Below are 15950 nucleotides of genomic sequence, written 5' to 3' on the forward strand. Positions count from 1 at the left end.
TAACCTGACAGACAAACTTGATATCTGGTGAACTTCTGTTAAAGGGTTTTGGAAAAATATAGAAATTAAATGACTTCATTATATACCTGTGAAAAAGATGAGTTGCATGTCAATACAGCTTATCAATATTACTTCATAAATTCCTCAATTAAGAAAACAAGGAATAAGAGAATAACATACTTTTCTTCTGTTTGATCATATTTAAAAGTGCAAAGGCCAAACTGAAAGAGCAAAAAGTCCATGGAATGCTGGAAAGGAAAGGAAAACTTTGCATTAGAATAAAAATTGTACACATTTAAAGATAACCAGGGTGTACCGATGATAAATATGATTTCTCTGTGCTTCAAAATTAAGCAAATTTGAATCTTCTTAACCAACATTTGTTCTGTTGGTAATTTTGAAGTAAATACAACAGAGTTTTTCAACTAGCTCTCATCCTCGTTTAATCATGTTACTGTTACCCAAAGATGATTTGTAGTATGCACTTCCATCCCGTAAACAACCAAGAACTGAGGGAAGTGCCATCTCTGTCCACCTGTTGCTCACACACATGAGATGCTGCATCTAAAGCAGCTGTCAGTCTCCTTCTCAACGTTCACTTATATTCCCCATAGTGTAGGAGCAGGCCCTGAGGGACACTGGCTGGATATAGTTTTCAAATACATGTAATAATACATTTAATATTCTTCTAATCCATGTGGATAACATGACAAAAGTACCAGCATAGTTACTAGGCACTTTATCATCACGTCCTCTAGTATTTCACTATTGTTGGATCAATATTGGAAAGGTTTTTAACACCACTGCAAGTGAATGAGAAAATAAACAAGCATTGTGGTCTTATTGAAAGATTTGCTCCTCCTGAGGGCCAAACACCCATTTTAAACACAAAGAAGACATAGGATTATTCAATTCTATCATAGGGAAAAAATGAGTGCCAACAGGACATAGAAAATTAGTCCTCTTCTCTTATCTTATCTTCAAGTACAAAGATCAAAAATATCAATAGTCAATTTATTAGTGGGTAAAAGTCAAGTTTTAAGAAGGTGACAACAAAGAATTTGGTGCTGGCTTCTGATACACCAGGTCTCTTACAGCGAGCAAGATACTGACTGTGCCTACAGAGCCTGAATCATCAGCTACCCTGAAGCTCTCAAAGGCTCGTATTCAGCCAGATGAACAGAATATAGCACCATCTAGCTTCTCGGATGCTCTTCAGAGACTGGTCTCTACTTTTATTGTCTCCTTTAGCGTTTGGGGTTGCTGGGGGTTTTTTGCCTTTTGTGGTGTCTTTTTTTAGCTACAGCCTCCTCCACAGTTTTTGCCATTTGCTGTCCTGGTTTCTCAGTAGGAGCACTAACCAGTAATTCCCTCATCCTGCAACGTCTCTTAACAGAATATTAGTAAACAGTGTTTATCTACTCCTTAGACACTTCAGGAAACAGCAGTTGTCAAGATGCTTAGCATTTATTTTTTCCGATTCTTTTCTTTTATGGAAAAAAAGCGCCAAACAAACCCACGACAAAACCAAACACCAAAACTATAACACCCCAGTTTTGACCTTTGACCCTCACACACCATATGTTGTCTCCTGTGGTCATTTGGCTATTTTTCAAAACTTCTTCCACACCTTCCAGGCCCCTTTTTTTTCATGTGTGCTGAGGAGAAACAGAGGTGGTGGTGGCAGCTGGCATTTAAGTTTTGTTAGGGACAGCACATGCTGGCAGTGGAGGTAGTTTGGGAAGAATCCTAGTCCTAATGTAGTTTCTCTATCACTGAATCTCTTACCCAGTCCCTCTTTGAACAGATAGATTTTAACACTCTCAACATCCTTTAACAAGTTCTACACATCTACTAACTCTTGCGTGAGGAATCATGTCTGTCTGTCCTGACCATGACTTCTGCAAGTTTAATGCAATACTCCCCAATTTTTGCGTTTGTAGAGACAACGAAAGAAGCAATCCCCATCTGCTCTATGTAACTCAGTTTTACAGACCTCTGTCATATTTCCCTACATTGTCTCCATTCTGAACTAAGGAGTTGTAAGCTTCTTCCAGCATTTTGATTTTAGTTAAAGTAAACACTTTACCTTTTTAAGTTTCTGATACCTTTCTTCTGGAGTGTCAAAGCCATTGGTTAATGCACTAACAGAAGGCCCATCACTGATCCCTGAAAAAGTATTATTTTTGCTTTGGGTAAGCTTTTCAAAATTAAGCAAACAAATGCAACAACTGCTAATTTAAGAAAAACGTTTTCACTTAAAGTACACGTTAAGGTTATTTCTGTTGAGAAAGATTTTCTACTGCATAAAAGTATGCGCATTCACATAAAAGCCACACAGTTTAATGGCAGTGTTCTAGCAGTAAGGCTCTGCTGCTCTGATTCCTATTCAACATGACAGTAACATGAAAAGATCTACCAGTGACAAAATACTGATGGGTCTTTGCAACACAATGCAGGCTCAAAGTCAAATTAAAAATCGGAAGAGTGCTGACCATAGTTTTATTGACTTAGTCACCTTAAGCAATACATAACAACAACTGTATTTTCATACGCACCACATCTAACAAAACCTAATCTTGATCACATTTCTGTTTCACGGTTGACTGAATTCTGTATTTCAAAGATAAAGCACATATTAAGGCGCCTCTGATGCATGGACCCTCTGGATTTTACAAACGTAGAAGTTCTTGCTGCTGTCTTTCCCTGTCCAAACACTTGCAGGGCTTCCCTTATTTATCCCAATCTCTTGCTTTCATGACACACATAAAATCTTATTTTTTTTCCCCTGAGCTACGGCTGAAAATCAATTAACATGTTAAAAGATTACTGTGGGGAGGAAATAGAAGCAGCATGAGTATGACACGTACCTTTAGTTGACCAAAACCTTGCTATCGCACATATAATAAGTGGTTTAATCACTTTGTGGTAGCCCTAGCTTTAGCTTTTTCAAGCCAACACTGAGACACGTCACACGAGCACACCTGGCACCCCACACAGACATCGCCCACAGTTCACAACCACAGAACCGGCGCGACTGTACCTGAAAACTCCCCATCAATGGCCAGGAAGTCCGACTCTTCGATGGCTTCACAAACTTTGCTTAGGTTATCCTTAAAATCTGCGGGTATAGGGGCAAAACACACCTGAGACCACTAGCGACTTCCCACCGCAGCCCACCACCCCTCAGGCGACAGCGGGCCCGGGGCTGGTGTCGGGGCCGGTGGGCCCTGCCGCCCCAGGGCCTGCCCGCCGCTCCCTCAGCCTTGGGGCGCGGGCCCGCCCGCCGCGCCTCCCCCACTCAGCGCCGTCCCTCACAGGCGCGGGGACGCCGTTCTCCCCTGAGGAAGGAGAGGCTGAGGCCGGACCCTGCCGCCAGCCTGGGGAAGGGAAGCCGGGACACCGGGGCGTCCCCCGCGGGGCGCAGCGCGGAGAGGCGGCTGGTCACTCACTGCTCCTGATCACCTCCATCCCGCACCCGCACCAGCCCAGCCGCGCGCCACCCGCAGCCTCCGCCGAGCGCTTCCGGAAACCGCCCCTCCCGCCCCGCTGCACGTGAGCGCCCACGTGAGCGCCCGGAGGCGGCGGGCGGGGCGGCCGCCATGTTCTCCCGGGGCGGCGCCGGGTCCCTCAGCGGGGCGGGCGGTCGCGCCTTCGCACGGCCCCGGGCCCACCCCGCCTGGGCGCGGCGGCTGAGGAACCGCTCCCAGAGGGAAGGCCCGTCCGCCTACGTGCGAAAGGCAGGATGCCCGCTGCCGCCGCTGCAGCGGACCGCTAGGCCTGCAAAGGGCCCCTTAGCCGCCCGCCAGCGGGGTCCTGACACAGCTGCTTTTCTGTGAGGTGTTTTGAAACGTGGCGGCTGTTGGAAACACGGGCTCTGCCTTTCAGACCGGGCAGGCAGAATTAGCGCCAGCAAGAAAGGAGGGATGGGGATTTGCTGAGGAGACACCAGGAGGACAGTGGAGAGCTACTGGTGATTATGCCTTAATGATGTCTCATTAAGCCCGGAGGAACTGGTAGGCTTGAAGTGTTACGGAAGAACACTTTGTCTTCCTGTTAAGATGATAAAGCCACTTTCACACGTTACCGTAGAATAACCATAAACAAAGCTCAACGCCCAGGAAGTTGTCCCCGCACCTCTGCTGTGGGCGACAAGAGATAAGGTGTTGCACAAGAGCAGAAAGCAGAAGTTGTGGGCAAGAACGGAGTTTAGCATGTGTGCTGCAGCTTTACAGTTCACACAACAGCTGAAGAATCTTTTCCAGAATTCCAGCAGAACAAAAACAAGAAAATCCTCCCTAAATAGTGAAGTAACCTCTGCATTAAGCAGGAGATACAGAATTATGCAGGAGTGGGTGGAGAGAGCCTTTAAAGATTCTTCAAGATTTCAACTTCTTCAAAGTTTTGCCTTTTTGATACAAGCAATTTGTTCTACGTGCATCTCTATGATTAAATGGTGTGCAGTAAGAGGCTAGTTAAAATAGTAGTAGAGATTTTTCTATTCTGCAGTAAACTGGATGAAGCCTAAAATTTTCGGTTTACTCCTCTATTTTTTAAGAAATGCTCCTGCAGTTTCTAAAGTGCTCATGGCACTTTAAAGTGGTTGATGGCTGTTTTAGGAATTGAAGTATTATGTGTTGCAGATTAGATGTTTTCTACTACAACATGTATGTATTATTGCATGTTTAGAAGGAAAAATTGAAACAAAGGTGAATCTATTGGGTTTTTGTTTTAGTTATTAAAAAAGTTATTTTTAATTTGGAAGGAGAAAAAGTATAAGGAACTTGAATAGTGGGACTAAATCAGCACAATTATAGTTAGTATTGACTCTGATGATAGCTCCAAAAATACTTATGTGGGGCAATAATCTACACTATGAGTTAATACAGTTTTACCTTGTATATAGTACTGTATGCTCTGTTATTTTTTGTGGTGACATCATCTTGGAAATATGCCTTGCATATAGGATAAAAAGTAATTTCTGACAATAACAGCAAAGTACTCTGCTGAATTAGGACAATTACCCGTCTCAACCAATTTCTGTCTAGTTGATAGTAGTCAGAACTACTGTTCTGACTAGACATCTTTTCTCTTTAAAAGTCTAATGTCCAGGTAATCCACTCAGATTTACTTTTGTGTTGCTTTTTTGGGTTGATTTCTTTTTTCAAAAACTACTAGATAACTCCTGTTTGCATTTGCAGCTGTCATTGCTAGTGTCCCTATAGCTTGGATAGATGGGAGTACTTTGCTTTCCGAGAAGATCTGGTTTGGAGAAAAATCTGATTTTTGATGGTGCAGTTGACAGCCCAGGTGCCTCATTCTCTGGCTTTGTTCCTCTTTAGGAATAGTCTCCTCTTTACTGTTTTCTTGTATATAATATATTGCAATAAAAAGGAACTGCTATTATGTGTTAAGAAGAATTTAGAACTCTCATGATATTTACTCAAGTTTTGATCCCTGTTATTGTGTAGTTTTCCTTAATTAGTTTTGTTCTTGCAATTGTCATGGCTTGAGCGATACGGGGCCAATTTATCTTCTAATGCTTGGGAAAGGTGCACTTTTAGAAGACTCTAGTGTCTGAATTTGTGAAAATATTTACTTTATAGCCAGCTATGGGATGTGGGTTTCAAGGTCTCAGTGTTTTTGAGCTCGCCAGGTGCAGGCATGAGGAGGAGCAAGACCTGGGCACTTGACCCAAGCTGGCCAACAGGATTATTTCATACCATGAACATCACATTCAATATAAATTAGAAAGTCTGCTGCGAAGTTCTCTCTCTCTTCCTTGATGGCTGCCATCCTGAGAACTTCTTGCCCTGGTGCCGGAGCCCTGAGCCCTTCCCTTCCTCCCAAAGGCGTAGTGCTTGCAGTGTCTGGCATTTGCTGTCCGCTGCCGGGAGTGCACAGCTTCCTACTGATAGAATTGGCTGAGTATAATCCTTCTATATTTTATATTGGTATTGGGATCAATATTGGTTCTTTAGTGTTATTAATATTCATTATCTAGTCTTAGTCTATTAAATTTGTTTATATTTCAACTCTCGGTTTTCCTTGATTTTTTCCCCGATTCCCATTCCTGGGTGGGGAGGGTTCATCAGATGATTGAACAGTTGTCTAAATGGCAATAAATTGTTGTGTGTTTCTCAAACCATAACAAACTGCTAAGAGCAGCATGCTTCAGAGGGCATACATCTTCACTTTTGTTTAATTTCATAAGATAACATATTTGCCTAATTAATTAAGTACCTGTTTAGTTCTCTTACATGCATATATTAAAGCAACTGTGCTTATTAATATGTAATTTGTAATAAGAGTTCTTCAAATCTGTCATTTTTTCTATGACGCCAGAAAGGGTTGCCTGCTTCCCAAACTGCTGGATATTCTTAGAAGAGAGCAATACAAACAGCTAGTTACAAGACTGCGTTGCTTTTTTTTGTACATGAGTTTTATAAACTAGAACAAAAAGGCTACGTTTCCACAACATCACATAAATCTGCAGCGCAGTCTGTATCAAACACTTTTGTACCTTCTGTTACTTTACTGAACATCAAATATGAAGCTAAGTAAAAACACACCAAAAAAAGTAGTAGTAAAAATCTAGATTCTAGAACAAGGCCTAAATATTCTGGACCACGTTTTCACCTTGCATGTCCTAAGGCAGATCTAGATGAACTTCTTGTGATCTAGGAGAGGTTTAGTACTTTTATGCTAGGGTAGTTTAAGGATGTGCTGATTGGGACTTAACTTCAAATATTTAACTAAAACTACAGATAAAATTAAGTATGTGCTGGTTGGTAGATCTTTTCATAAAGTAAGCCTTGGAAGCTAACTTGTACTGATTTACCTGCTTGTCAACGCTTCTTGTGTGCTGCTAGTGGAGTTTTAGTTTGTATTTGGGTAAAGCTGAAAACATTCCTATGATCCCTGAACCGTTATAGCTAGAATCTTGTGTTTAAAAAAAAATCTTGAAATGGCATGTACACTTCAGCATAAATGCCTGTTTATTCCACGTCAGTAGGAAATTTGTCTAGTACCTTTAATGTATTACTTTAAAGAAGGCCAGAATTGGATCTTGATTGTTTTGTCACAGATGGATCTGAGCAATAATACTGCAGGCTTGCTAACAGAACTGCACATGCGAGTAAAGAAGCAATAACTGTTACATAAAACAACTAAGTATGGAAGTGTGATATACAAATACTGGATCATTGCTCAAACAGTTGATGAACTTTCCAGCTATATGTTTTTCTGTCCCATAAATCTGATTAGGATAGTTCTAAAGCAAAAAAAAAAAAAAACCAAAACCAAAACCCCAACCCAAACAAACAAAACCAAGAGCTATGTATGTGTCTGCACAGTAATAATTGTTCTCTGGAGAAATCTGAATAATATGGGAGAGGAAACAATGAGATACTATTATTTTCTTTATTGAAATAGGCTGGAATAATTGCAAAGTTAGTTACTTGGTTTTGGTAACTCATGTCATTTGAACTGGAATTGTAGCTTGTATCAAACTGGAACAAGAACAAAATCTTTAAGAAAATGTCACTATGTTGCACGGTGGAAAAAAATACATCTCAACAGTACTTTAAAAAATCATTCGATTTTCTTTGGACTCTAGTCAAAAGGAAATACAGTAAGGGAACAGAGGCTGATATAAATAATTGTGAATGTGTGTATATATAGGTATACTCTCATGTGGTAAAAATAGGCTCTGTGCGAGCCAGCCTGGTGCAGTGGCGTTAACGTTGCGGTCAAGCCAGCATCTACCATCGAGGTTACTTGTGAGGCTGGACCCGCAGCTCCTGGCCTGTAACGCAGCCTTGAGCGAGTCCTGCGAGGGAAGGTGACCCGGGGGTGCAGACGCGCATTCGGCAAACGCAGCTCAGTTCTCACCAATATGGAAGTGAGCGTGTTCAGAAGAACGTGAGTGTGTTAGTGCTCCTGTCCGGCGATTTTAAAAGCTTTGCAATACAACGCTGACGGACGGAGAGGGAGCGGGCTCTGCGCGCATAGGCCGCGCCTCCCCTTCTCATGTTCCGGCCCCGCAGCGCCTGGGACCCTAGTCTCCCCCGGGGAGGGGGGCGCCGCTGGAGCCGAGTGCCCCCCGGCCCTGAGGGAGCCCACCCGCCGTTACCGGGAGCCGCGGGAGTTGCGCGGCCTTCCCCGCCCCGCGGGGCTCGGGCGCGGCCGCGGGGCGGAAGCGGCGGGGAGGCGGCCGGGCGGCGGGCCCTGTAGCCGGCGGTGGCTCGGGAGGGGGCGGATGGGGGTGCCGGAAGGGAGGTGTGTGGCCGGGCGCCCCTCTGGAGCAGGGAGGGAGGTGCTGGTGGTGGCTCCGAGATGGGCCCTGCCTGGCTGGGTGGGGGGAACGACCGCCGTGCGCTGCAGGCCCAGACCCCCGGTGCCGCGGCGCTGGGAGCAGCGCCGCGGGGAGGGCGCGGGCTGAAGTTGGAAAGAGGAGGCAGGAGAGGAGCTTTCTGCTTCTGACCCTGCTCTTAGTTGGTGCCAAGACTGAGAGGTGAAATATTTTTCTGCCCGCAGAAATCCTGTTGCCTCTCTCACAGGAAAGCTAGAAGAATGTTCGTAGGTGCAAAACCTTGGTTTTATTTCTCCTTTTGTAAGTGATGTTTCAGGTTTGTCTCTTAGAAAGTCAACAATCATTGCTTTGCTGGAAAATGGCATGTTTGTAAGCAGTCTAAGGATCCTAGTTGGACTATTGGTTTGTATTTCTATACCGCTTCTATTTTTTTTTTTTTTTAAATTCATTACCAGCTTGCATGCTTACCTCTTTGTGCTTGATCTGGATGGAAAGATGGTAACTTAGTAGTAAGGAGGAGCCACATGGCAGAGAGTGTATTTTGGGTTGCTAGTGTCTGAGGAGAAAATTGTATAGTTTTTGATAGCTTCTAACATACCATGAGTGATAAGTGATCTGGATCACTGTCTTTCTTAAGAAACTAGATGTGGAATCTGAGAGAATATAGTAGGAACATCAAGCAAATAGGTTTATATTTTTTGGTAAACATAGAACAATCTTAAACTCTTCTCACTTGCCCATTTTCTGAAATACTAGCAAAGAGTAACTACCAGTAAAGTTAATACAATATGGAGTTCAGTCCTTCACTGAGATGGCAAGCAGATCAATCCCTTATAATTCTGAAGCATATCCTTTGTTAGTAATATTTCATGCCATATGCTTGAAAAGAATGGTGATGGAGTAAATTACGTCATTACATCATACTGGTGTTTTATTTTTGTATTCTCTGATGGTATTTTCTAATGATAGTTCTTTTGATTAGTCTCTTTTAGTAAAACCTTGATTAAAGATACTGTTAAAAGTCATCTGAAACAGTGAGTTTTTTCGTTTCACTTTCATGTGTTATGTAACACAGGAAAAGAAAATCCAGGGAGATTGAGCCCAGCTGTTTACATCTACAGTCTGGGTTTGATTGTAGTTTGCAATGAATATGTCATTGAAAAAGTAGGTGGTCGTGTTTCATTTTGGGGAGAGCTAAGTTAGTTAAAAAGTTTAAAACCATCAGAGTGACAAAAGAATTACAATAATAAATTATACTGCTTGCAATTCTAAACTTCTATAGTAACTTTTTTCTTAATGAGGTTTATCTTATTGCTTTGCAGAAGTAATACCTTGCATGGTTTGAAGATCTGAGAGAGCTTTCTGTGTGCATTAGGCATAAAAGAAAATGGAAGAAGATGAGACTTTACAAAGTGAAACGGAGAGGGCAAAAGTTGAAACACATGCTCCTCCTGAGATCGGTCGGCAGATATCAGTTAGTGAGTTCCTTTGCCACTGCTGTTACGACATTCTGGTCAATCCCACCACCCTGAACTGTGGGCATAGTTTCTGTAGACATTGCCTAGCCTTGTGGTGGGCATCGTCCAAGAAGAATGAATGCCCCGAATGCAGAGAAAAATGGGAAGGATTCCCCAAAGTCAACATCCTCCTCAGGTGAGTGTATTATGCCATTTTTGGATTTCCAAACCCACCAAAATTTGTTGTCTGGTTTCTTGAGTTTGATGCAGATTTTCATAGTTTATCAGTAATCTGAACGTCGCAAGGACGTTTAAATCCTGAAGTCTTTCATGTTCTGCCCTTGTACTGAAGCGCTCGAGCACGTTTTTATGCATGGAACTAAGGGGTGGGTTGGTTGGTTTTGTTTTGGGTTTTGTTTGGTTGGGTTTTTTTTTCCTCTTTGAATTTTTTGGGGGATGGAGAGGAGGGATCCTTTTTTAGTATTGAGACACTTGCATCTTTTAATACAACTGGTTGTTTCCTAATAATTCTAAGTTAGAAGGATCTTTGATAATTGTGTAATTATTTCTGTAATAGGAATTATTTATAGGAAGAAATGTGATCTTATTGCAGAACAAAACTAGAAATATCAATTTGCTGTCTTGAATTACCCACAAGTTCTTGTGTTAATAATACTTTATCTGAGGTTAATAATATATTAATAAATAGATGGTAGGATTGATGCTAGGGTTTTATGTTGTATTCTGCTTAGCGTTTTTGGATAGTCAAGGCTTGCCAGTAGTACACGCAATTCTAGTTTTACATAAGAAATAAGGATTTAGTTTTCTTTAATGTGATATTTTAACTTCCTCTATCTTTAGAAGCTAAGGAAAATGTTACGTGGAAGTACGTGATTTAACTTTACTAAGTATTAATAACTAATGTTTCCTCTCAAAGATGATAGTCTTTAGTAGAGGCTGGAAAACAAATATCCAAAAATTAGTCCCTTTTCTGAATGTTAAGCCTCAATGGTTATAGTACAATGACAAATATTTTTCCCATTAGGGATGTTATTGAAAAGCTATTTTCTGATGCCATTGAACAAAGAAAAGAAGATATTCAACAAAACAGTGATGTAGCACGCAGCTTAGCAACCTTCCAAAAATACGGGAATGACCAGATCCCTACAGTTCCGAACACAGGAAGAATTAATCCTCGAGGAGGAGGGTTTTTCTCAGGCGTTCTGACAGCTTTAACTTGTGTAGCAGTAAGTTTCATCTGGTTGATTTTTCATATTTACTTCATTAAGCATGCAATCAAATATACTTAAATTACATGCACATAAAAAAGATCATCAGCACAGAAAAGACTTCAGCTGAGCAGAGTAAATAAGATAGCATTCAGAGTTGTCTGGCAGGAACTACAATTGCAAAGGGAAGTTAGACAAGTTGGGTAAAACTTCAAGATACTTTCTTATAACCTGAATATTCTAGGGTCCATGAAATGGAAGATTCTACATGTCAAGCCCCTTAATGCGTGTTTATTTGTATCATTAATATATTTGCTCTGCAGGTAAAGGATCTCTTTTTTTTTTCCTTTTTTTCCTTTTTTTTTTTTTTTTTCTTTTTAAAAATCTACCTATAGGTCGTTCTACTTGGATATCACTGGAGTAGCAGAGAATTTGAAGAAGATCATCTTGTCCACAAGCCTGTGGCTAAATGGACTGCTGAGGAAGTGATACTTTGGCTAGAGCAGCTGGGCCCATGGGCTTCACATTATAAAGAAAGATTTTTGCTGGAGAAAGTGAATGGAAGGTGAGAGGCCTAATTGTCAAGAACAGCTGTCATTTGATTGGACTACTGGATAGCATTCATTGGGGACAGTATATGGTGAAATGACCATACTTCGTTCCACATTGTGGGAGCGTTCTGTTGATGTATCAGAATAAAATTCAGGGGAAGTTTTTAACACTTGTAGTTGAAAACTTTAGTAGTAGATACTAAACAAGCTAACTAAAAATTTTCTAAGAAATTTTTTAAATGTCAATACACACTGAAATGATACTGAAAGTAAAATTCTACTAATGTATTATCCACCCCTCCCACCTTTTCTTTCTTGTGAAAATATGCCTATGCTATATGCATTGTTGCGTTCCACCCAAGAGCTCTAGGAGACCAGACTAGGTCTGTGAAGTACTGAAGAACTGTGTTCAGTAACAGCCAACAAGCTGATAAATTTGCATGCTGAAATCAGGCAAGAGAAAACTTGAAAAGAAGGATATTTAAAACCCAGGCTCTGAGACGCAGTTGATTCAGAACACTTGATATGGAATGTAATCCAAAAGGTGATACCTTCTATCAGTAGCTTATTGTTTCAGTATGCAATTGCTAATTTGTTAGTCATACCTTTTTGGTGAAGAGGCACTATTTACCATCTGAATTCTTCTGCTTTTGTAGACTCCTCCTAACATTGACAGAGGAGGATTTCACGAAAGAGCCTTACACTATAGAGAACAGTAACCATAGAAAAGCAATTATGGCGGAACTGGAATGTGTGAAAACTTTAGGTGTTAAACCACCACAGAACCTTTGGGAATATAAGGTAAATATTATATAAAATCTGTCACGTATATTAAGTATTTTTAAAATACTACCTTTAAAAGAAAATTCTCTTAAAGCCAGGAAGAGTGTTAACGTAGTAGGAATACCGTTGTAAAAACTGCTTGGTTTAACGAACTGTTGTATTTGAAAAATGATCCTTTGAAAAATGATTGTCAGAAAAATCTAAGAACTGCCATGTCCCTTTCATTTTATTTTTTGTTGTTTGAAACTTGATAATTTGATACCTTTCAGGCAGTAAATCCAGGAAAATCACTCTTTCTCCTGTATGCACTGAAGAGCTCTCCAAGACTCAGTATGTTATACCTATATTTGTTTGATTATGCAGAAGCTTTCCTACCTTTCATCCACACAATTTGCCCTACGCAGGAAGACAAGTATGAAGATATCTTCACAAAACTACTAGTAAGTTTTCAAAACATGAAGTATGCTATTGCTTTAGTTATAAGCATTTTAAGACTAAATAAAACCATGATGTGATTATTCACCATTTCATCTCCTTACAAGACAAAAAAAAAAGGCCTACAAAGTAGGTGGTACCTTGATTTTGTTGTATGTGATCACCAGTGTTGTGACCATTACCTTTAATAAGATTGATTTTAAGGCTTTTAAGACTTTAAATCTGCAAAACTGGTTTTTTTTAAGTTCACATGACTATAGAAAGACTGTTCACTCAAAAATACCTGTATTTTAGCAAATGGCACTGTAAGGTCTGGCTGTCTGTGATGTTTTATCCTAATGTGATGGAAATTACTATGTACCTGAAAGTATAGTAAAGATAAATTACTGCTTTCAATGTATGAAAAAACAATAACAAATAAAATAGTGGAAATAAGCCAGTATTGTGCCTGTTTAATAGGAAATTGACTAATAGTCTTTTTATCCTAACTTACAGGACCTTAAAGATCCTTCTTGGAAACAGTGGAGAGAATTCATTGTGAAGTATTTATTTTTGCCATACCAGTTGATAGCTGAATTTGCTTGGGATTGGCTGGATGTGCACTACTGGACATCGAGATTTATAATTGTAAACGCGATGTTGCTCTCTGTTCTGGAATTATTCTCCTTTTGGAGGCTGTGGTCAAGGAGAGAATTGAAGTAAGTCTTACTGAGCTTGTTGAAGAGGGTAGGAAGTACATCACCTTATAAATAGAAAGTAACAGTCTTATAATTTCACAGTTGCTTACTGACATGACAGTGTCTAACTACAACTCTGAGGTTAATAAGAGCGTGTGATCTGAATCTGCACATATACTAATACTCACTCTTGAATATCTTTATTTCTGTGAATACCTGAAAGGGTTTCTTGTAGCTGGATTTACTGATCGGATGTAGCAAATGCAGGAACAGTAATAAGCATGTTCTTAACCATTGGGTAAATATTAACTCTTACCTTGAGAATTAACTTTTATGGTAACTAGTATTAGCTGTCAGCTGAGAACTAAATATGTAAGAATTTTGTCATGATATGCTTACAATATAGTTATTAAATGATGAGTCCTCAGGATCGTAAATAAGTTTAGTTAGATTGATATTATTTCTGATAGGTGACCAGAATTGCTGTTTTCAGTTACTGCTTTAGCCTTAATTCAAGCGTATTAATATTACTTCATAATTGCTGTGATCCTTTACAGTTTTTAGAACTTGCATAGGAAAAATTCTTGTTTAGTGTATACTGGGTTTTCACTTTCTCTGCCAGCAGCTAGGGGGCAGAACATGTTCAAAAGAGAACAGGGTACATGGAAATAATCTATGACAAATCTGGAATTTGACCACTTTAACTTGCTGTGCTTTGTGGTCTGAATAAATTGACTTAATGCTTCCTCATGTAATATCTAGTATTACCGTATTTTTAAGGAAGTTTTTCTGGAGTGCAAAATGGTGTTTTACAGGTACCTGAGTAAAGGCTTAAATAATTTGAAGCTGCAGCACATACTAGCTTTTCATAGTACGGGTAAAACAAAATGAGAAGTTCCTCTAAGCCTCTCCCTTTCCTTTTTCACAGGACTATTCCTCACAGAATGTGGAGACATTTCTGGAAAGTCTCAACCCAGGGTCTTTTTGTTGCCATTTTTTGGCCTTTTATTCCTCAGTTTGTCTGTAATTGTTTGTTTTACTGGGCCTTGTACTTTAACCCAATTATAAACATTGATCTTGTGGTTAAAGAAGTAAGGCGTCTGGAGACACAAGTGCAGTGACTGGCATTGGAACTTCTGAGCTGTTTAGCTTCCAAAAATGGAGATTGGAAATAAGTTTTGCTTTTCTTCTTTATGTATGTGGCAGTGAAAGTGGTGGATTATGTTAACTTGAACGTACAAAAAAGCCTTAAGGTAAGTTACTCTTAAACTAGCTGATTCCAAATCTGAGGATGGGCTCTATTATCCAAAAAGAATTTTCTATTTAAAAAAAAAAAAATTACATTCCTGATTTAGCCATGTAAAACTTACACAGTCACGTCACCCTATTTTTGATCAAATCAAATTTCGCTATTCTGTCTTGAGCATTCTGATTATTTTCAAGCCTGCCTTAAAATCAATGTCTTCTGAACAGCTACAGTGATTCTTACTTTTTTTTTTTAACTCTTTTTTTTTTAACTTAGCATGTCATACCAGCAATGTGTTCTTCAACTTAAGTTTGCCAAAGGAAAGCTCTTCCTGGGTAGGCTTGATATTGAAAGGACTTCAGTGTTTTCAGTCTGCTTTACGTGTAAAGTTGTGACTGTCAATACACAGTCTCGGAGTAGAGTTTGTTGTAAAATGCCTGCTGTTGAAGGCAAAGACTGCTTGAGTTTTCTTGTCTTTTGGAAAATGTGGCGATTGCCATTCAGATTTTTTATTCAGATCAGTTAGACTTCATCAATGGCTTCTCTAATGCTCTCCTCCTGATGTCTTTTGCGAATTCTTACATTCAGGGTTCTCTCTTAAAAAGGGTTGTTTTGGAAAAGTGGCCTGACACTGTAATTACATCTTACTGCAATATAATGTGTGTATCTAGATCTGTGAGCAAGGTTATCTTGTGTACACCGGGTTGCCATTTATTAATGTATGGTTTTTGACTGAAGCAGAAGTTGGATTTTTCAAGAGTTTTGTCGCCTTGCATTCAACATTGGTTTGTGTTGGTGTTTGTTTTTTTTCATTTGTATCATTAATATGAACTTTAAAGTTGCCTATGAATATTTTTAAAGATTAAAGATCTTTTTTGAAAATTTCATCCTTCCTAAAGAAGTGTTATTTATTTATTTTTTTTTATATTGAAGTACTTGTCATTAGCTTTGACTTGTGCAAACTTGTTCTGTAGCCCTGCATCTTTAAGTAAGCTGAGGTGCGTGAAAGTCGACATAAGAGACTCCTGGTTCTTAAACTGCTAAAATTAGCAGTTATGAAAAAGTATATTACTCAGCAATTCATGTTACTGATACCTCTTCCTAAAAGATTTCAAAAAACTATGAAGTGACCCTAGCTAAAACCATCTTTACATCCTTAGGATGTATATATACACTTCAGAACTCTGCAAACTTATGCTGTCCAAGACCAGAAACTTATGGGAAAGGCAGTCAGTCCCCAGTGACTGCTACTTTTTTC

At 39.9% G+C, this 15950-nt stretch overlaps 2 protein-coding genes across 27 annotated transcripts in view; one reads left to right on the forward strand and one right to left on the reverse strand.

Moving 5' to 3' along the window:
- The window catches only part of PARN (poly(A)-specific ribonuclease), a 60238-nt gene extending 56624 nt beyond the window's left edge, over positions 1–3614 (reverse strand). The window contains exons 1-5 of one of the 6 annotated variants that reach the window (XM_074598198.1): positions 3453–3614; positions 3044–3121; positions 2090–2169; positions 181–248; positions 5–86 (exon numbers count right to left, since the gene is read on the reverse strand). In XM_074598198.1, coding sequence (XP_074454299.1) covers positions 5–86; positions 181–248; positions 2090–2169; positions 3044–3121; positions 3453–3471 — 327 coding nt within the window. In that variant the 5' untranslated portion in view covers positions 3472–3614. Of the gene's footprint in view, positions 1–4; positions 87–180; positions 249–2089; positions 2170–3043 lie in introns of all 6 variants that reach the window. The other 5 variants (XM_074598196.1, XM_074598201.1, XM_074598197.1 and 2 more) reach the window with 5 other exon arrangements.
- The window catches only part of BFAR (bifunctional apoptosis regulator), a 31223-nt gene continuing 18853 nt past the window's right edge, over positions 3581–15950 (forward strand). The window contains exons 1-9 of one of the 21 annotated variants that reach the window (XM_074598211.1): positions 7712–7923; positions 8539–8584; positions 9637–9967; positions 10817–11018; positions 11396–11565; positions 12208–12352; positions 12604–12774; positions 13265–13467; positions 14375–15579. In XM_074598211.1, coding sequence (XP_074454312.1) covers positions 9702–9967; positions 10817–11018; positions 11396–11565; positions 12208–12352; positions 12604–12774; positions 13265–13467; positions 14375–14567 — 1350 coding nt within the window. In that variant the 5' untranslated portion in view covers positions 7712–7923; positions 8539–8584; positions 9637–9701 and the 3' untranslated portion in view covers positions 14568–15579. The other 20 variants (XM_074598220.1, XM_074598209.1, XM_074598203.1 and 17 more) reach the window with 20 other exon arrangements.

The sequence above is a fragment of the Larus michahellis genome, chromosome 8 (assembly GCF_964199755.1).
Source record: "Larus michahellis chromosome 8, bLarMic1.1, whole genome shotgun sequence".
NCBI lineage: Eukaryota > Metazoa > Chordata > Aves > Charadriiformes > Laridae > Larus > Larus michahellis.